The sequence below is a fragment of the Pararge aegeria genome, chromosome 27, assembly GCF_905163445.1.
Source record: "Pararge aegeria chromosome 27, ilParAegt1.1, whole genome shotgun sequence".
Taxonomy (NCBI): Eukaryota; Metazoa; Arthropoda; class Insecta; order Lepidoptera; family Nymphalidae; genus Pararge; species Pararge aegeria.
In genome coordinates this window covers 1,038,369-1,059,866 of record NC_053206.1, presented here as the reverse complement: position 1 = coordinate 1,059,866, position 21,498 = coordinate 1,038,369, and the positions used below count along the sequence as shown (strand labels likewise).

Below are 21,498 nucleotides of genomic sequence, written 5' to 3'. Positions count from 1 at the left end.
TCTATATGTCACTTATCACTGTAAAAACATTGGTGACTTTCGGAAAAGGTTCGATATATGAACTCGAGAAAAGAGTTCTTTACATACTTATAATATAAAGATAAACACCCAGACACTGAAAAACACTTATGTTCATCACACAAACATTTTCCAATTGTGGGAATCGAACCCACGGCCGTGGACTCAGAAAGCAGGGTCGCTGCCCACTGCGCCAGTCGGCCGTCAAAGTTTTTCTCTCGTCAAACTTGATGTGGTGTTCAAATAAAGAGTATAAATAAATAAATATTTGTTGGTAAATTTCCACAGTGATTAACCTTGTAGTCACAGCAATGGGTCTATTGACACTAGATAGCGCTTATTCGATTCCTTATAAATCGAATATATCTTTCAAACGATCGCATAGGTAGCAAATCTCACAGTTTTTTGATTAATAAAACAACATCTAAACTCTAATACATATATTACAAACAGAATAATACAATACTTCACATACAAATTAAATAATAACGGACATACATTTGCTAAAGTTAAAAACTAAACGACTGTTATACGGGTTATAACGAAGTTAATCAGTTAAGGTAATTCAAGTATCCATTTTGAACAGCTAAAGTTATTTGACATTTTGAGATCTCTTTGTTAGCTTGACGCCTTTAGGCGTTATCTCCACGAGTATATTACGGTGAGTTTATTTATCGCTTAAAGCGCGACAAACGCATGGTGAACGCGACAGTCGCGACTTCTTTAGTGTAGCGGTGTTGCAAAGGCTTTGAAGATGCTACAAAGCTACTGTTTAGTTATCATAGTATTAAGGAATTATCGAAGATAACAGAAAGGTATTTTTTTGCTGTTAGTTACAGATTTAAGACTGAGTGGTTTTAAATTTCATGACAGGATCTGCGTAATTAAGGGCATGGGCAGGGATTTTCGCAAGGGCACGGATTTTCACATGGGCACGGATTCTCGCATGGGGAGTTCATGGGATAAGCTGGCTGGAATCCAGACATTCCCGACACCTCACCCATTTGCTGACCCGATCCTTGCCCGCCATTTTTACCCAGCACCGACGTCTGGAAGTAAATCGAGGGTAGCTGCAAATTCGATGGGCTAGGTTGCCGAACTACAATCGGTGAAGGTTTTACAGGTGGCAACTCAGGTTGCCTGATTGAGATGGGTGCAGGTATCAAAGGCTGGGGGGTCGGTGGCTTGACGAATAAAGCTGGGGGGTTTATTGGGCTTAAAGGTTTCGGTCGGACGCAGATAGGGGGAGGGGTGATCGGGGGTAATGGCGCAGGTCGGACGCATATCGGTGGGGGCGTTATCGCTGGTTGCTGTGGGGGCTGGACGTTGATAGGGGCTGGTTGGATCGGCTTCAGATGTGGTGGTTTGACGAGGATCGGCGGCGGCTGGATCAGGACATCTGGGTTTTGGTGGATGTAGAAGATGCCGCCTGGGACCGGGTAGACCTGGAAGCTGGCTGCTCGCAGCTGGTCCTGAGTTGTCGTCTTCTGCACGAACACCTTGATGGGTCCGTCGCCGTTGGGTGCTGTAAGTAAAGTAAAAGATGGAATTTAACCGACCAAGTTTTCTGTACTCTGTAACTTGACAAAGAAGCCCTCCTACAGATGGTAGATTTTTTGTAATCTTCAGGTACATTTCGGAGTTAGGAAACTTGCTTTCTTGGGCTCTTCACCACCGATGAGCCTACTTACACGGCGATCCACTGAATCCAAGGCATCAAGCTGAACTTGTTTCTAATCTAGTTCTATCCCCTTTTCCCGTTTCTAATCTTTAGTTAACACCAATTTAGTTTTGTTTCAAATCTAGTATTTTTCCCAAAGTACTTAAAAATTTAACTCGTTTTGCCCCCAATCGAGTTTTGCCCTTAATCTATATATTTATTGGTTTATTTGTTGTAAATACATTAAACATGCATCCAATCATTTCTGGGGTATAACAATAGTTGTTTTAACAGGATGTTTGTATTGAAATGATAAGTACATTCCATGAGTATACTTGATAATTTCATACAATCCCATATGAAATACTATATCATGTTCAATTAATTTCATCAATTTCATTAAAGCCATTTTCAACCGGTGATCCTTGAGCGGGCCAAAGAATTAGTTTGGCCATCCAAAAGGGCAATTCTGCCAGCATCTTAGGAACTGTGCCTCGCTGCGGTGGTTTCGAAGACGTTTAAAATTTTATTTAGTTTACATAGTTTATTTTTATATATTTATTGATGCTATAAAATAATAATAAAAAAAAAAAAATAACAAGTCATCAAATTATAGCTATAGTAAATAAAAAAATATTATTATTACTAACGAATTAATTTAAATCATCGTCTAATTTAGTTCCCAATATAGTTACAGCCCAAATATAGTTTTGACCCTAATCTATTTAAGTCTCAAAATCTAACATGGATTCGCCCACACACTCAGAGCTATAGATTAACGAAAATGAGTAAACATACAAAAGGAGGCCTTTCCAAACCTTAACACACGACTAACAACCAAACTGCTAAAACTAAGTCGGAACAAACTAGAGACGATAGTAAGCATGATAAAAGGGCATTGCCAACTAAACAAACACCTTTACATTTTGGGTATAACCGACAGTCCTCTGTGCAGAGCATGTATGGAGGCAGATGAAACACCGACTCACGTATTGCTCCAATGTAGAGGAGTAGCAGAGCAACGCTCAGCATACCTTGGCTCCCCAGCATTCCCTGAAGCACTTGGCGACCTGGGCGGCCTGCTAAGCTTCTGGAGTGAGCTCGGCTGGCTGGAGTGATCCAGCGGGGAGCCGTACCAGTTGCACTACGTACAACGGAAGGTTCCGGCCGACCAAGTACGGAGACAAGCTCAGGGAAATAAGAAGAAGAAAAAGAAGAACATGCAGTGGCGTGCATAGAGGGTATGCCGACAAGATAAAATCAAGCAAAATCTCCAATACGAGTAATAAAAACTGTAGGGTAGGCGTTTTTACAACGTACTGGAGATTTTTTTTCATTTTATATCGTCTGCGCGCTCTGGTAACATGGATTCGCTTCTCAAATGCAACTGACTTGGTTTTATGGCATCCGCCTCACAAGGGTTTTCCGGTGGCTCCAGGCAGGACTCGGGGCAGGGCGGAGGCGGGCATGGTGGTAAAGGCTCGCGAGGCGGCTGCGAGGGTAGCACGCAGCAGACTTGCGGAACTGGTGATGAGCTGGCCGAAGCTATCAGAGCTGGTGAAAAAAAGTTGTCATTCATTATCATTACAGGTTGTTATGATTTATTTAATTTATTTAAGCTGGTAATTTTAGTTTCTAATAAAAATTGTTATTATTATTATTTTAGCGCTGTATGTTTTGTAAATATTGTAATGTTTAAATAAGTTAAGATATTAGTTTTGATTTAATTGATCCAGTTTGTAACTACTGTTTTTATTTTTTTTCTCTAAAAGTTGACCTTTAGAATTTTATTTGATCATGCGCCGGGAGATCGCATGATGACGGATGGCAGATTGTAATGATTTCTTTAATTTCGTAATTATATTTTGAATATTAATATGGTGTATTGACTTAAAACGGAAATAATTTTAGTATTTTTGCATAATTTTAGTCATGTCAGTTGCCCGCCAATTCCTAGCTCTCTTCCGATTGGTCAACGTGAGTTGGCGCGGCGGTGGGATTGCTGGGAAAGCGGCTGTTCTGCTGCTGTTCTGCTGCTTGCTGTTCCCCCCTCGCAAACGGGGGGGAAAGAAAAAGATAGGGCATTCTGAGAGTGGTTTGGCGGAGGAAGGTTGTACGATGTATATAAGTGTTTAAAGTAATCTAGTAATACATAAAAAATTGGTTGCCTGTAAAGTCGGTATACGGGCGAAAGTTTTACGTGACAACGACTTTGAGTGGTAAAATAATTTTAATGTGAATATTCATTCGTATAGTAGGAAGAAGGATGAAATAATAGTAACAATTTAAAACATTTATTTATACAAAGAATCTCGCACTGAATTTCATATTAACAAAATTTTATTTTTACCTTTACACATACATACGTATTTATATACAAATATACATACAATAACTTGCAATACATTTGCGTACAATGAAACAGCGTTTACTACAAAGGGACGCGTGCCTTTCACTTTTTATGTCTGTCTCTCTCGCTCTTAGGCGGGCTAACCATGCCCGAGTGGAAGGGACGCGTGCCTCTCACTCGCTCTCATTGTGAGCGCATAACGTGAGCGGAGCGTAACGCAGTTTCTTGAAGTGTCACCCGGCAAACCAATTTATAAGACGTTGTCACGTCAATAATAAAATAATAAAGTAACTACTTTGGTCGTGAGCTGGTTTAATTTCTTAACGCAGCCCATGACGCAGCGACCGTTCGCGGTGCAAGGTTATTCGGTATTCACGTATTGTATGAGTGAAATTTTATTAAAATACTAGCTGTTGCCCGCGACTTCGTCTGCGTTTGATTTACATTTTAAATGTGTCATTAAACTTAGTTTTAATTCTAAAAAAAAATAAAGTATTCAGTATAGCTAAGCCTTTTTTTTTTGCTGCTATCCGCTGAGGAGTTCTGTCCTCTATCTCCAACCACAGTTTGGGCAAAATTAAACACATATTATAACCTCTAAGTACAAAAAGAATTATTTTAATCGATTATAATTTGTCGGAGTTATGGTGTAAAATCATCAATCACTTTCATCACCTCTCCCAAAGGAAACGAGCTAAATGTCGGTATAAAAAGTATCCTATATTACTTCTAACACTTCCAAGAATATGTGTACAAAGTTTCATGAGGATCGGTTAAGTAGTTTTTGCGTGAAAGCGTAACAAACAAACTTACATTGACATTTATAATATTAGTAGGGATAGGGATGTCAAGTAGTATGCACTAAAGTTTCTTGTTTTAATACTACTTTGTTAAGTTTTGTGTTTATTGAGTGAAGTTAATAAATTCTAAGAAATGAGTGATGTGTTTTAACAGTGCACTTTATCAGTACATTACATAACAGAATTTATAATATGAATCCTGTTCATGCCACTAGTACGCGGAAGAATATGTGATATCCTAAATATAATTTTTATAATAATTTAAGTGTTTTTACCTACACTTGGAGGAATTATCAATTTTATAAATTTAAATGCATATAAAAATTTTCGGAACCGACAGGATTTGAACCTGCGACTCTCAGGAAATCGCGGCCTGAGCGCTTTCTCCAATTAAGCTAACCGTCGACGCCGAAATTAGTATATGCCTTTCACATCAGTCTTATAGCGACTGTAGCGTCATCTAGTAGGAAACGTTGAAGTTTAAACGTTGCGTTGGATTTTTTTATATGCATTTAAATTTTTAAAATCCTAAATACAGTTATAACTAGTTAGGAGTCAGATACTCACCCACACCATGGCCAAATTAGGACGTCTTACCTGAATCTATTCAAATATTTGTGGGTCATAGTAAACCTTGTTTTTATACATACATATAAACAAATAAAATAAATTGAAGCGGTGATGGCCAAGCGAGTTCATACTCGCATGGTTCATACTCGAAGTCATCTTCGACTTCACTTTCGGGAGAGGGCGAGTTTGAATCCCAGCACTTGTCACTTTTCTAAGCTATGATCGCTTTAAGCAATGAAAATATCACTTGCTTCAATGACGAAGGTAGCCATCGTGAGGTAACCTGCATACCTGACAGTTCTCCATAATGTTCTCAAAGACGGCCGATTGGCGCAGTGGGCAGCGACCCTGCTTTCTGAGTCCAAGGCCGTGGGTTCGATTCCCACAACTGGACAATAATTGTGTGATGAACATGAATGTTTATTTATTTATTTAAACAACTTTATTGCATAATAAAGGAAACACACACAGGAACACTTACATTAACATAAATTATATGCAAAAGGCGGCCTTATCACTAAGCGATCTGTTCCAGGCTACCTTAACTATTGGAATAAGGCAATGAGAGACGGGAAATCGCAATTCTATATAAAAAATATTTATATATTTATTTTATATACATAAATAATTAAATGTAATAATATAATATATATAAATATTATAAGAATGTTTTTCAGTGTTTATCTATATATTATAAGTATTTACGCATGTTATTCATAAAAAATATTCATTATTTATCTTAGTACCCATAACACAAGCTACGCTTACTTTGGGACTAGATGGCGATGTGTGTATTGTCACACATTTTAGAACTTTATGGAGTCCACCAATCCTCACTGGGCCAGCGTGGTGGACGGGCTCAACCCCTTCTCATTGTGGGGGGAGACCCGTGCCCTGTAGTGGGTCGGTAAAGGTTTGATATCATGATGAGGCTGATGATGACGATCCTTTACCGGCCCCTTACAAATGGAAGGGATGGGATTGTAAAAGGAAGTATTGTTCGTATAATAATAATTTGTGTTGAGTCGACCGTTGTTGTTCCGATCGTCGTTTCAGTCAATGGTCTTCTCGCGAATAGCTTCGACCAACATCTCAAGAAGCTTTCGCTTGGTTGTTGGATCAAGGGTCGGATACAGAAGGCAGTAGTCCTTGAAACGGCGCGTATTGTGCGGAGGTTTCTCAATCTGGAGCCCTGACCACCGGTTGCTTAGGCATTCAAAAGCCCCGCAAGCGTAGGGTGGAAGTTTTTTCTTTTCATAAATTTTTAATAGTGTTTTTTTAATTTATTCTTAAGCATTGTTAATAATTTAAAGAAAAATAATGAATGATAGAAATAATGAATTTCATTTATTTGCATTAAACATGGGTTACATAATATACGCGATCGAATCAGAAATGTGGAGATTCGTAGAAGAACCAAAGTTACCGACATAGCTCAACGAGTCGCGAAGCTTAAGTGGCAATGGGCCGGGCACATAGTTCGGAGAAAGGATGGACGTTGGGGTCCCAAGGTGCTGGAATGGCAGCCCCGTACTGGTAAGCGCAGCGTTGGTCGACCCCCAACGAGGTGGACAGACGACATTAAGCGCGTCGCAGGTAGCCGTTGGATCCAAGCGGCTCAGAATCGTGGAACTTGGAACTCCCTACAAAAGACCTATGTCCAGCAGTGGACGTCTATCGGTTGATGTGATGATGATGATGATGACATAATATATGGTGAATAGATACAAAATAAAATTGATCCAAACATGTTTTGCCATAAAGGCGTGCAAATTTTTGTAAGTATACAAATCTATCCAATTAGGCAATTTATTTGTATTTAAGATTAATCCATTTAGTTTCAGTTTTAATAGGTAAATGGCAAATTTAGAAATGTCTATTTATTAGTCAAATTTTATTACAAAACAATCATTAATAATCTTAATATATATAAATCTCCTGTCACGATGTTTGTCCGCGATGGACTCTTAAACTACTTAACCGATTTTAAATAAAATTGGCACACCGTGAGCAGTCTGCTCCAACTTAAGAGATAGGATAGCTTAGATCTTTAATTATAGTCGCAATTTTATTTTATTGCAAATTATTTGTCTATAATTGACAGTCACATGTTTTATATATATATACTACTATACTCTTTTAAGGCTTAGCGATATTGAATAATTTAAAAACAAAATCAAACGCAGACGAAGTCGCGGGCAACAGCTAGTGTTATATATGTTTATATTATTTAGTTTGTTAAAAATGTAATTTTTAAATTTATTAATAGTTAAATCTTGAACACGGTCTGGTAAGTAGCTGTATATTTTTATAGCCGTGCAATAGACATTTCTTTTGTATACACACAGTTTTTGCATTGGTTCTTCTATTCTATGTATTTGTCTTCTATAGACACTTAGGACAAAGGGCTTAAAATATTTTAATCTAGTGTTAACGCGAGTATCAAGTAATGAGCGAGAGTAAGACTGAAGAATCTAATTTGACGGCCGATTGGCGCAGTTTGCAGCGACCCTGCTTTCTGAGTCCAAGGCCGTGGGTTCGATTCCCACAACTGGAAAATGTTTGTGTGATGAGCATGAATGTTTTTCAGTGTCTGGGTGTTTATATGTATATTATAAGTATTTATGTATTATATTCATAAAAATATTCAACAGCTATCTTAGTACCCATAACTCAAGCTACGCTTACTTTGGGGCTAGGTGGCGATGTGTTTATTGTCGTAGTATATTTATTTATTTATTTAATTTGGGAGTTAATGAGCTTAAACTAGAACTATGTAGGTACTATAGATCTAACAGTGCACAGTTTCGAAGAGCCTACAAAATAGGACAAACAGACAGCAAAATAAATAGGCAACATAATTCGCACGCTGTGTCAGCACAACATTTGTGCTGACGGTACACAAAAGTTTGGCAGCCGAACTCTGAAAGGGGCTGAACGACAAACTAAAACAATAACTACATACAATGTAGTGTGATAAGATTTCCATGTATTTATTCGGGATAAAAATTAGATTTTTAGAGCGTTTTTTTAGCCAAAATAAATACACAATGATAAACATCGCAATCTAGTCCCAAAGTAAGCGTAGCTTGTGTTATGGGTACTAGATAGCTGTTGAATATTTTAAAGAATATAATACACATATATACTTATAATATAGCGATAAACACCCAGACACTGAAAAACATTCATGCTCATCACACAAACATTTTCCAGTAGTGGGAATCGAACCCACGACCTTGGACTCAGAAAGCAGGGTCGCTGCCCACTGCACCAGTCGGCCGTCAAATACTTATAATATAAAGATAAATAAATAAATATACTACGACAATACACACATCGCCATCTAGTCCCAAAGTAAGCGTAGCTTGTGTTATGGGTACTAAGATGACTGATGAATATTTTTATGAATAATATACATAAATACTTTTGATATACAGATAAACAGCCAGACACTGAAAAACATTCATGTTCATCACACAAACATTTTCCAGTTGTGGGAAAGTCAAAGTCAAATATTTCTTTATTCAAATAGGCTGATAGATGGCACTTTTGATGCGTTGATTATATACAAAGTGTGTACATAGCAGTGAGTAGTGATGGCGATAACTACAATCGTAAACTTAAAACTAAAGCTACGAGCGTTCCAATCGCCCCTGGTCTAAGAAGAAGCCCACAACAAACTTAGCCGGAATATAACTCGGATTTTTAAAACAGGGTTACTGCTCTCTGCGCCAATCGGCCGTCAAATAGTTTAGCGGCATATCATTGTCGGTAGGATATTAACCACGGTCATAGCCTTCTAAAACACCAGGCCCGAGACAATTCAAAAATTATAATATCCCCAATTCTCCCTGTCAGGGATCGAACCTGGGACATTCCACTTTAAACCACAGCGCTTACCGCTGCGCCAGAGAGGTCCTCAAAACATAAACATATTTATAAACTTACCAATTAGTCCCAAAGCCGTGAATCGCCCCATCCTTGCGAACTGATTTTTCCCTCCAAGAACCGCGTTTTTATACTATTTTTTATCTTTATATATCTAGATTTGAGCGCGAAATTAAAAACATTTTGGAACACCGGCAGAGCGTTATAAAACAATAGTTATTTAACATTTTGTATTAGCTTTAACTGTTTAGCTATGCCAATAATTGTCGTTTCAAAATAGAAGATTTACACCGTGAAATAATGGTTTTTTTTTTATAGTACATCATATAAAAATACAGAAAAAAATAAGAAAAAAAAGTAAACACAATGTCATAGCAATCTCTTCCAGGATGCTTCCAGGAAACTAATGGCGTAAAAAACAACTAAACAATAGATAATTGGCCGTTTCACTAAATCTAAGAGACGCTTAAATTGTATGCATAAAGATTTACGCAAAGAAGATGCATTTAAAACTCTGTACAAACCGACTAAAATAACAAGAAGGTAGTCCTTAGTTGTATTAAAATTTAGAAAAAAAAATTGGTGGTCTGTAAAGTCGGATAGTTGAACGTGACAACGTCGTAAGAAAATACTGATGGAATGGTTGCATTTTTCAAAAGAAAATTTTAATTTTACTCGTTTGTTAGATATTATCGTTGCTATAAACAATTGACACCACATTCACTTTTCACTGCACTTCATCCTTGCCGATAACATGTAAATGTATTATTGTATAGAAGCTGTCCACGCGGACGCATCGCTCACTCAAGTAGGAGAGAGACAGATGTCGAACGCGGAGGCCGACTGTGCCTCTTTGTCGCTCGTTCCGCGCTCTCGCTTGCACTTCAAGCCTTGAATGGAACGTCTCAGAGCGAGGTAACGCCGCATACGTGCAGCTGGCTCCATCGAATTATAAGACGTTGTCACGTCACAATAGAATTTTGATTATTTATCACTGTCAGGCTGTACGGTGATATACCTTTGCCTTTTGCCTAGGTGAACAATAAAGTAAAAAAAATTACCACTGTCACTGTTTCCTCTTTACGATGATAGGTATCATAAGTTAATAGTTTTTATATGGTAGCTTACTTGGATAAGAGTAGAGTGGTGGGTGAAAGCTATATCTCTCATGCTTTAATAGAGTGTGCATAAGTAGGTAACACTATCGTACGATACAAAGCGATAGTTAAAATATGCAATAAGTACGTTACTTTACCCAGCCGATTGGAATCGTTGCAGCGTGGTGGGCATACGCTCTATATCCCTCTCTCCCGAGAGAGAAGCCCGTGCCCAAAAGTGGGTCTTTAAAAATGCAATAGTTATTTATCTTAAAATTGATTTAAGGTCAGCCAACAGTACCAGGGGCACATAAACTATAGAAAAGATTCATTATTATCATAATTATTCTAGATCATGCGCTAAAATTTTCAATCAAGCTTATAAAAACTCCATAGTTTATTGCGCTAAAGTTTTATTCAAAAATAAACTTTAGCTCTTGGTATAAGCATTCATTATCGATTGTCATATAATTTAAAGAAAAAAAATGTATAAAAGTAGTAGAATTTTTGGTGAATGAGACATTTTACCGCAATGGGGATTTACGCTTGGTTCTTTTTGGGTAAGTCACCGTTCTTAATTTTAAATTACTACGAAATAAAAACTATCTACAATGAAAATTAAGCTTAATTTGCTAAAGTCTGTAAAAAACAATGACAAAAATGTGCACGGTGCAATTTATAATTTCTTCAAACTTTGTACCACATAACACAGTAAATTTTTAGTGCTAGCAATTTTGCATTATAAAGTCAACGTATCCAAAGGATGCTCGGTATAGACAGTGCATTTTGAAAAAATTCAAAATTGCAGAACTTACAAATCGCACCGTGCTAATTTGCCTGGTTTACGCGAATTATAGCAAATTAAACAAATGTTCCATCTTCAATGTAACTATTCTCTTATTATAATGGAATTCTAGCAATAACGTAACAAGGGTAATGAAATAACTCATCCATTATTTTTTTTTGATAATTTCATCACTCGTGCAAAAAACACTTCCTATATTAAAGTAGTCGAAATTCTAACTGAGACCATTTATTAAATATCACCTTTTGTTAACTATGCAAAATCTCATTTTTCTTCGCGCAACATTACGTTTGAGACGTTTTCTCTCCACAATTGAATAGATAGATAAACTAACGACAAATACTGTTTCTGTAAAATTTTCTATCGCACTACATTTCTATCTTTCCATCACACTTGCTCGTAAAGTATATCTTGTTACATCGCTTTCAGTCTTTTAATCCCAGTTTTTGACATTACATTACCTCACTAGTGTTTTATGATATTCCGATTAAGTTAAGATTGTACCTCTATTTCTACACTAAATCTGTAACATTTTTTTTCTAGTGCATAATAATTGATATAAGTTTACTGATAGTATTTTTAAATAGACTACTTTGTGCATTTTATATCTTTCTTTTAATTGTTTACACTAAGCTGGTAAGACCAAAGATTAGTTAAATGTTCGCGGAGAAACAAATTTCAGTTAATTAGTGCTTCGGGCGGGATCCTGTATTACAAAGGATATCCTTCGGACTAGCTTAAGTTAATCTATAAACTAAACCCCGGTAACTTTAACCGCATTTAGTTTAGTTAATATATAACGGAAACTGTATGAATGTGGGGTGTGCTTTTAAACAAACTTTCACAAGGCGGGTAATTTTTTACCTCCTTGGCGCAGTTTTAAGTATTGTGCTTTTACGAGTATAAGTAGAGGTCTCTGGAGGAAACTATTTGGGATTTTATAATTTCCGAATTTACTCTGATCTGATCGCCAAGCGATTAGAGTGTCAAATGTATCTCAAACAGTTTAGTCTGCATTTATCCCTTTCTCAGGTGGTTTTAAACAAAAATATAAACGAACATTTTGGTAGAACTCCGCATATATTTTTGACTGCCCATTCAGACAGCACACATGGATACAAAAAATCACGAACGTTTTTTCTCATCGCTTTGTTTATAATATTCATTGTTTCAGACTGGAATCAAATATAGGCTTTGCTACTTCACAAGGTTTTGTCGTAATATATTTATATGTTTATAAAATTCATAGTTATTAATAACCTAAACTAAATATCAAAGTACCTGATGAGTAAACTTAAAACTAAATAAAAGGTACGTATTATTAGTAAGCCAGCTTATTATCAGTCATCTTAGTACCCATAACACAAGCTACGCTTACTTTGGAGCTACATGGCATACAAAATTTCAAAGCTGTCTGCCCGCGGCCTAGCCCGTAAACAATTTTAAATTTTCCCTCGGGAACTACTTAAGAAATCGGGATAAAAGGTAGCCTTTGTTCTTTTCCATGTCAAAGGCTACATGCATGCCAAATTTCATCCAAATCCGTTCAGCCGTTTTTGCGTGGTTGAGTAACAAACATCCACAGTTTCAGATTTATAATATTAGTAGGATAGTAGGATATTAGTAGGATTGCTAGATCAAAGTAATAAAAAAACACACGTGCTTAATATGCTGGATTATGAGCCTAGAAACGATGCAATAAGATCCTTTTGCGATTAGAGTTTTTAAGCGGACCTAAAATTAAATACCAGGAGAGCAGCACGGAGAAGAATTTTAACACATGAGCGTTTGACGTAATGGCTCGGAATACATAGTCATAACGTGAAATATACTGACAGTAGCTTCTCTGATAAATGGACGCCGTAAACGGTATAAAATCTCGCATAATACCACCATTATGTATATATTTTCTACTGTTAAGGCCTATTCACATCGTTCCAGTCACTGGATTAAGTAAGGTTATCGCACTCAAATTCAAATTCAAAATTTCTTTATTCATGTAGGCCTATCACAGGCACTTATGAAGCGTTCATACATAAATGTTTACATAATTGTAAGGGAATGGTGATAACTTCGTTCGCCAACTTAAACCTTAAGCTACGAGGGTTCCAAACGTAGCCTGGTCTAAGAAGAGCCCACAACAAACTTAGCCGGGTATTTTTTTTTGTTATCACCATCTCACAGTAAATTCAGCTATGAAGCTAGAGCAATTCACACCCAAGCTTTTTTATCGTTTAAGTAATACTTAATATTATAATAGGATTTTTCTGAAAGCTTACGTTTTATATAAACTTTGAACTTATTGAGAGACAGCTCAAAGATTTCATTTGGTAATTTGTTATAAAATAAAATAAAATATACTCTTAGACATAAAAGAAAAGCCCCGATTCTAAATCCCTGCTTTAGTTTTTAGGTATTTAATTAAAATTAATAATAATTATTATTTTCAATAATAATTATCATCGTTAATACGTGAAGGTGAACTTTATTTTAAAATAGCAAACTGTACATATTTGTAAAGCAAACTGGTAAGTTTCTTGTTGCATACTCCACGGTGAAATCGCCAATCAAAATTGAATTAGTAATTAAGTTTTTTTTTTATTTTATTAATAACGGGCAAACGAGCAAGTGAGTCACCTGATGATAAGTAATCACCGCCGCCCATAAACATCTGCACCAGAGGAGCCACCGATGCGTTTCCGGCTTTTAAGGAATTTGTTTATCCGCCCCTTTTGTGTAAGAGCTCGCCTAGGGCAGTACAAGCACAATGCTTATATTTGTCGCTAATCAGCACTGTCGTAATGCCGTGTTTCGGTCTAAATGGCGTGGTTACGCGTAATTACAGGCAAATTAGCTTTACATCTACGCTTTAGGTTGATGGACACATCGCAACACTTTGCAGGATGCGTTTCTTACACGCCCTACGATTTTTTTAGTTTATAGGCGATGGTTTTCATTCCACTTACCGTCAGGTGAGCTATCTGCATAGACTATTTAATATTAATTATAAAAAAAATCAAACCACAATAACAAAAACAACAGACAGACAGCTTGACAGCCGGTTGGCGCAGTGGGCAGCGACCCTGCTTTTTGCATCCAAGGACGTGGGTTAGATTCCAATAACTGGTAAAATGTGGTGGCAGGACGGAGGTTATGTGGGACTCCCTCTTCTAAAGGCGTATACATAAACTAAAAACCACCATGGCATTTCCCTCTTGTTGGCTTTGTTAGACGGGGAACCCGTTGTGTACCTCGGACATCTACCAACCACCCCAACCGATTGTTGGGGCGCCCACGCTAACGAGGAGGGGATCAGGACAGCTTGAAACCCCCCCTCAGACCGTCGAAAGGCTTGTGTAGTGACGAGTAGCCAGAGGGGGCAGCGACCCTGCTATCTGAGTTCAAGTCCGTGAGTTCGATTCCCACGACTAGAAAATGTTTGTGTGATATGTGAAACATTAATGTTTTTCAGTGTTTGTGTGTTTATATGTATATTATAAGTATTTATGTATATTATTCATAAAAATATTCATCAGTACTCATAACTCAAGCTAAGCGTAGCTTCGGGGCTAGATAGCGATGTGTGTATTGTCGTAGTATATAGACTTGACATCAATGGCAGCGAAATAACACTGCATTAGATCTCGTGACTGTCATGCTACTGGAACCATGTAAAGTGGGTTTAAAATCTCGTATAATAAACCCATTGTGTATATATTTTCCAGTGTTACGCTTTTCCTTTATTTACGGTTATGTGCCGTTTCTTAAGTCGATTAAATACAATATTTATAAATTTGGTTAAGTTAGACTTAACCGAATGTAAACTCGACTGTGAGATGGTGATAACAGAAAAAACCTGGCTAAGTTTGTTGTGGGCTCTTAGACCAGGGCGCGTTTGGAACCCTCATAGCTTTTGTTTTAATTTAACGAATGCAGTTATCACCACTGTTATTCGTGTTGACATGTTAAATAAATAATAAATAAATAAATATACTACGACAATACACATATCGCCATGTAGCCCCAAATTAAGCGTTGCTTGTGTTATGGGTACTAAAATAACTGATGAATAATTCTATGAATAATATACATAAATACTTATAATATACAGATAAACACCCAGACACTGAAAAACATGTTTATCACATAAATATTTTCCAGTTGTGGGAATCGAACCCACGGCCTTGGACTCAGAAAGTAGGGTCGCTGCCCACTCTAGCTACCCGTCACTACACATGCCTCTCTGTGCTCTGAGGGGGGGGTTCAAGTTGTCCTGATCCCCTCCTCGTTAGAGCGGGAGGCCCAACAATCGGTTGGGGTGGTTGGTACGGCATGTTCCAAAAAAGAGGGCCACGTGGTGGTTTTTAGTTTGGGTATACCCCTTCAGAGGAGGGAGTCCCACATAACCTCCGTTCTGCCCAAGGGTCGCAGGTAGCAATAAAGCTTTTCCAACCAAAAAAAAGAAAAAAAAAGAGTGAGTACTTATGTACACGCGTTAGAAGTTATACTTCTTTGGCGTAGAAAGATAAAAATCTTTACAAAAATTTTATCGTTCGCCTTATTCTGCGTTTGTAGAAAAAACTACACTAACAATACAAAAAAGATTAATTCATTAAAAGTTTTATTATAACGCATGCTCTAACTCTAGTTATCTCATCATCGGACAACCAAGTTTCACTGAACATTTAAATTCGAGATTTTTGTACAATTGTATCAATTAAATCACCGGAATGAGCCCGCAGACTTTGACAATTGAAAGTGTACACTGTCAAACCTTTTTAAGTCAAACTAAAATGTTGAGTATAGCTAACTATAGCCATAAACAATAATTGAATTGAATTGAGCCAACTTCAGGGTGTCGTTTTTTTGTGACGGTGCACGGGGATCGTAAACTTACTCTCATAATTTTTTCCTAATGCGCCAAAAGAAGTATAACTTCAAAAAGGGACGCTGCCCACTAACTGCCGTCACAATATTCATTGTTTACAACGCACCCGAATAATATACACTCCCCCCTCGTAATTTAGAGCTGGCAGTCATAACCAAAGGGCTATCACAGATTATTTTTAATTTATATGAAACTCTGTTTGTTTTCATTCAGCTATCTTCAGCACAGTCTACGCGGCGCCATGGCGTTGCGTCAAAACCCAAGACGGTAGCACGATATGCTTCGGCGAATGTGGTCAGCCCACCATCAGCCCGCCATCCATCTGTATAGGGCGACAGATACCACCGTGTGCATGCTCCGCCACCATATACACACCACCCGTTTGTCCACCATCACCAACACCTAGCGGTCCGACGCCACCATCGCCGTCCCTGTTAATGTCGCCGTGCGGACAACCGTGCTATGTCTAATGCGATTATTATATCGGCAAGACATTGTTCAGAGAAAGGCATTTTTGGTAATAAAGAAATTATTCTGAGTAAAATTAGTTTTTAAAATGGTATTTTTTTGTGTTTAGAAATTTGTTTGGTGGTAAAATAAATAAAACCTTTTGGCAATTAAAAGTCGCATTAACTTAGTGAATCATGTTTATTTGGAATCATTTTACAGCCTTTTATTTGGAATATATTTCATTGGCTATTTTTTTTGTTTTATTTTTAAACGGCTTCCTAAAGGACAGAGTTATAAATCTGTTTTTTTTTTATGTTTGTAACCAATTTCTCCGTCGTTTTGTGCATGAATAATGGAGTTACATTAACACATTTTTCTTTTACTTTTTAATTCGAAAGTGTGTTTAATAGTTTGTCCTTCACCCCTTAATTAAGCAATCAATAAACATAGCATAGAGTTAGTATAACGGACAAAGAGGAGACATACACACATCGATCCACCGTTATCCACCGATTATTTATTTAGTTGTCTTTAGTTAAAAATATTGTTTTATATATATTATATATATTTATTTATGTATTGATTTATTTATTTTATGGGTATATGAATATGTGCACCACCAAACTATTTTCTGTTTTTGTTTTCTTCGCCATTGGTTGCCTGGAAGAAATCGCTATGAAGCGATAAGGCCGCCAAATGTTTACGTTGTTTTGTTTTACTTTTCTTTTTATGTTCTTTTTGTGGTGTGCAATAAAAGTATATTCATTCATACATTCATTCATCGATCACTTTTCATCAAAGCTAAAAAGAGCCGTAATAAACGCGGGCAACAGCTATTACGATAAAAGTTACCGTGTTTGTCCGTGTATAAAATATATTTGCACGAAAATCAAAAAGTTTTTGACATACGAAGTATAGACACGTAGCAAACTTTTTGGAAAGTTGTAAAACTAGAAACTCCTTGCACGAGCACGAAGTATAACTAAGATTCAGACTCAGTAGCCTTAGGGCAAGATTTTCTCGCTCGCAACTGAGGAGTCGTTTTCGAGTATGCAATACTTTAACATCGGAGTGAAATAAATCTTATTCTCATTGGCTTAAAGCTCAAATTTGCCTACAATTTTTTTTTTGCTCGGCTTTTGACCGTTCGTAAATTGAAATTTGTAGTACATGATTTGTGACTCTAAATCGATTGACATTACGTCCATTTTACTATGACGATACGGAGTTTTATACTCGAAAAAGACTCCTCGATTGCAACGGACAAATTTTCTACTAAGGCTTAAGTAAGTACTCTCACAAACGCGGAATCGCTTTCGTGTATCAAATCCGTCCGAACCGTCACAGTAATATCGACCTAACGCCTCTCGCTTTAATGTCGCAAATTCTGCACGAGAGATTTTTATTTTATAAATGTTCTGCCAAAAGCAGTAGCTGTAGAGTTGTAGACAAATTTGAGTTTTTATTCAATGGAAATAGATTTTATTTTACAGTGATCTTTAGTCGTCTCGATATTTGAATACTCCGGTAAATTGAGACCGGGCTCAGAACCGGTTTCAATTTACCGGAGAATTTTGATTAATAACCGTTGTTTTTTGTTTATTTGTTTATTGTTATTAGGTACACAAAACATATAATAACTAAAAGTAGATCTAAATATAAGTAATAACAAGTTTTGTTAGCGTGTACACAACTTGGAATTAAATTCAACAAAAAAGTAAAGATAAAATTAAAGTGTATTTTAATGTTCTGCGATTTACCGGTTATACGATGAACGAACCGAAATGCTAAAGGTTACCGTTATAATGAAGCGAATGATTTCATAACGTTCAATAAAGCTAAATTACCCGGTATACGGCAGACGCGCTAGTCCTTTTGACAGAGCCTAGTTCGAGGCGCGTGCGACCGTATTAGATATATGTATATCGATTTTTTTTTTTTTTTTTTTAAGTATATAGACAAGTGCTTTACTGCAATCACACCTGATGGTAAATGATGATGTAGCCTAAGATGAAGCGCGCTTGCCTAGAAGATACCTATTCACTCTTGATTTGAAGGTACCCAGATTATAGGTATCAGGGAAGACGGAATATGGGAGGGCATTCCAGGCCTTTGCGGTGCGGATCAGAAAGGAAGAAGCAAAACGCTTCGCACTTGTTGATGGTATTTCAACCATCGATTCTTATAAATAACTTTTTTTTTTTAAAAAAAGCATAATGACTTAGTCCCTACTACTTGCGTCCGTTCTGCCCAAGGGTCGGTAGCAATAAAGCTTTTCCAACACCAAAAAAAAAAACAGGTCCCACGACTTAGGTATAATAAATAAATAAATAAATATACTATGACAATACAAACATCGTCATCTAGCCCCAAAGTAAGCTTAGCTTGTGTTATGGGTACTAAGACGACTGATGAATATTCTTATGAATAATATACATAAATACTTAGAATATACATATAAACACCCAGACACTGAAAAATATTCACGCTCATCACACAAACATTTTCCAGTTGTGGGATTCGAACCCACGGCCTAGGATTCAGAAAGCAGGGTCGCTGCAAACTGCGCCAATCGGCCGTCATATGACACTAATATACAATAATGACACTTTTGGCAAATTTTAAACGTCACGCTGTCGCTTTAGATTACTATACTCATAGCAGCGCTCGCAGCGACTCACAAAAACAAAATAGTAACCGGTTTCTATTTTTAACCGGTTAGAAAACGAAACCGAAACCTTAACCGAAATGATTCCGATACCAGTGTTTGAAAATCTTTCCGGTTTCCAAGCCCTAATTGTTATACGGGGAAAGGTGGTTATATATATTACTAGCTATCCCTCGCAACTTCGTCCGCGTTTGAGTCAACCTATTTTTTGAAGAACTTTTAAGGGGAAGTTTGTTTTATCGAAACTTTAAGCGTAGAGCATTTCATTTTCAGTTTCATTGGTGCTTCCTATTGTTCTTAGCTTTTTTGCTTTTTCGGAAGGACATTTGCCGAACCACCTGAGGGGTTGCTACGGCGTCACCGGGGGAGTGGGGCGAGCGCGAGAGCTCGCCATGAGAAGAGCCCCAGGGCTCGACGACATCGGGGGGAGAGTGGGAGACGTCGACTCGAGGGTGCCTCCTGCGAGGACTCGGACCTCGGCTCGGTTCGACGTTAATCTGACTGTTGGTGGACTTTTGGACATTGTTTAGTCCGAACGCCCCCGTGACCGTGGTAAGGATCCACGTCCGGATGACGTCAGAAATCGGGGCCCTCGTCTTCGCCGGCGAAGACGCTGTGTTTGTTCCGTGTGTGTGTGTTGTTGGGACACGTTGTCGGTAGTTATTTTATCGTCAGGGTCGTCAAGGACATGCTTTGGACGTCGCCGCTTTTGCTCGACGTCGGGGACGGGGGTATAAGTGGACGCCTCGACCACTAGGGGGTTGGGGTGTCGGACTGCATTTTCAAAGTAGGTCTTTGATAATGATTTCATGTACAGGGCTATGGTGGGAAGATCGAGGTCTCGGTGGAGATCTACGTTGCGCATGAACCACGGACTGTCCGTGGTCATACGCATAAACTTTTTCTGCAGAACTTGAAAGCTCCTGTAGGAGCTGTGAGGGCAATGGGCGAATACGACGCTGGCGTATGTGATAATGGGACGTATGCACGTTTTATACAAGGTTACCTTGTGACGGAGGGATAATTTGCTTTTGCGGCAAATCATCGGATAGAATTGGTCTTAGCGTGATGTTATATAGTCTATAGACTTCCTCGATAAATGGGCTATCCAACACTGAAATAATTTTGAAATCGGACCAGTAGTTCCTGATATCGTCGCGTTCAAGAAAACAAACAAATTTTTTAGCTTTATACAACGTGTAACGGAATTACGTAATACTGTTGAAACGTGCATAAATATATTTCATTAGGAATCACCATGTAAAAATATTCAATCAGAAGAAGCTTGTTTAATTTATCATATAAACTAATTCAAGACATTCGAATTGTTGACAACCCTATTGAAGATAAAGACCGACACGCGCATAGTACCTACGCTACGCGACACGTACCTAACAAAGTACTTTTCCATGTGATGTTAGGGCTGTATCTGATTTCTGTCAGTAAAAACTATGGATACGGTTTACTCAGAAACTATTAGAGTTTCGGTTTCACAGACAAGTCTCAGAGACAGTCAATAATGTACCTCTAAAGCCTCAGAAGTATTATTTCGGTTTTAATTTACACCCTGTCTGTATTAGTATAATATATCATGATTCTAGTACACAAGTTAAGTTAAGATCGAACAGATTTTGTACTAAGGTTACAGGTCCGGGGCCCGCGTCTAAACCGATCGAACTTCGGGCTAGGATTGCAGACACGACTCCATTTGTCTTAGGAGTAGGGAAATCTAGACTTACAGTTGCGAAGTTCGTCGGTTCTTGACGTGAATTTAAAATGCAAATCCGAATTTGAAATCTTTATTTGTTATCCGACCCGCAAATACGTCTATAGAATTTCGGATTTCTTTTGAAACTAATGCCCGTTTTCAGACCGAACAATGCAATGACGATTGGATTTAAACAATTTTTAACCTAGATTTAGGGTCATTACTATTTAGTTTGTAAAATCTTAATATATATAAATCTCCTGTCACGATGTTTGTCCGCGATGGACTCCTAAACTACTTAACCGATTTAAAATTAAATTGGTACACCGTGAGCAGTCTGGTCCAACTTAAGAGATAGGATAGCTTAGATCTTTAATTATAGTCGCAATTTTATTTTATTTCAAATTATTTGTCTATAATTAATTGGCAGTCACATGTTATATATATATATACTACTATACTCATTTAAAGCTTAGCGATACTGAATACTTTAAAAACAAAATCAAACGCAGACGAAGTCGCGGGCAACAGCTAGTAGTGTATAATTACTTTTAATGTAATTACTAATTAGGTTTCATTAGTTTACTTATGTG

The 21,498-nt window shown here is 37.5% G+C and overlaps 3 protein-coding genes across 3 annotated transcripts in view; 2 read left to right on the top strand and 1 right to left on the bottom strand.

Annotated features, from left to right (window-relative positions):
• Positions 1-21,498, top strand: part of LOC120635602 (lachesin-like) — a 177,895-nt gene that overhangs the window by 71,959 nt on the left and 84,438 nt on the right. The gene's annotated exons all lie outside the window — the stretch shown is intronic.
• LOC120635603 (leucine-rich repeat extensin-like protein 3) lies at positions 444-9,399 on the bottom strand. Its single transcript, XM_039906618.1, has 3 exons — positions 9,350-9,399; positions 3,071-3,232; positions 444-1,543 (listed from the first exon to the last, which is right to left on the bottom strand). The coding sequence occupies exons 1-3, from the start codon at positions 9,378-9,380 to the stop codon at positions 903-905; spliced, it is 834 nt and encodes a 277-aa protein (XP_039762552.1). The 5' UTR covers positions 9,381-9,399; the 3' UTR covers positions 444-902.
• LOC120635522 (36.4 kDa proline-rich protein-like) lies at positions 10,905-16,549 on the top strand. Its single transcript, XM_039906541.1, has 2 exons — positions 10,905-10,946; positions 16,293-16,549. Exons 1-2 carry the CDS (start codon positions 10,919-10,921, stop codon positions 16,547-16,549), a joined length of 285 nt encoding a protein of 94 aa, XP_039762475.1. The 5' UTR covers positions 10,905-10,918.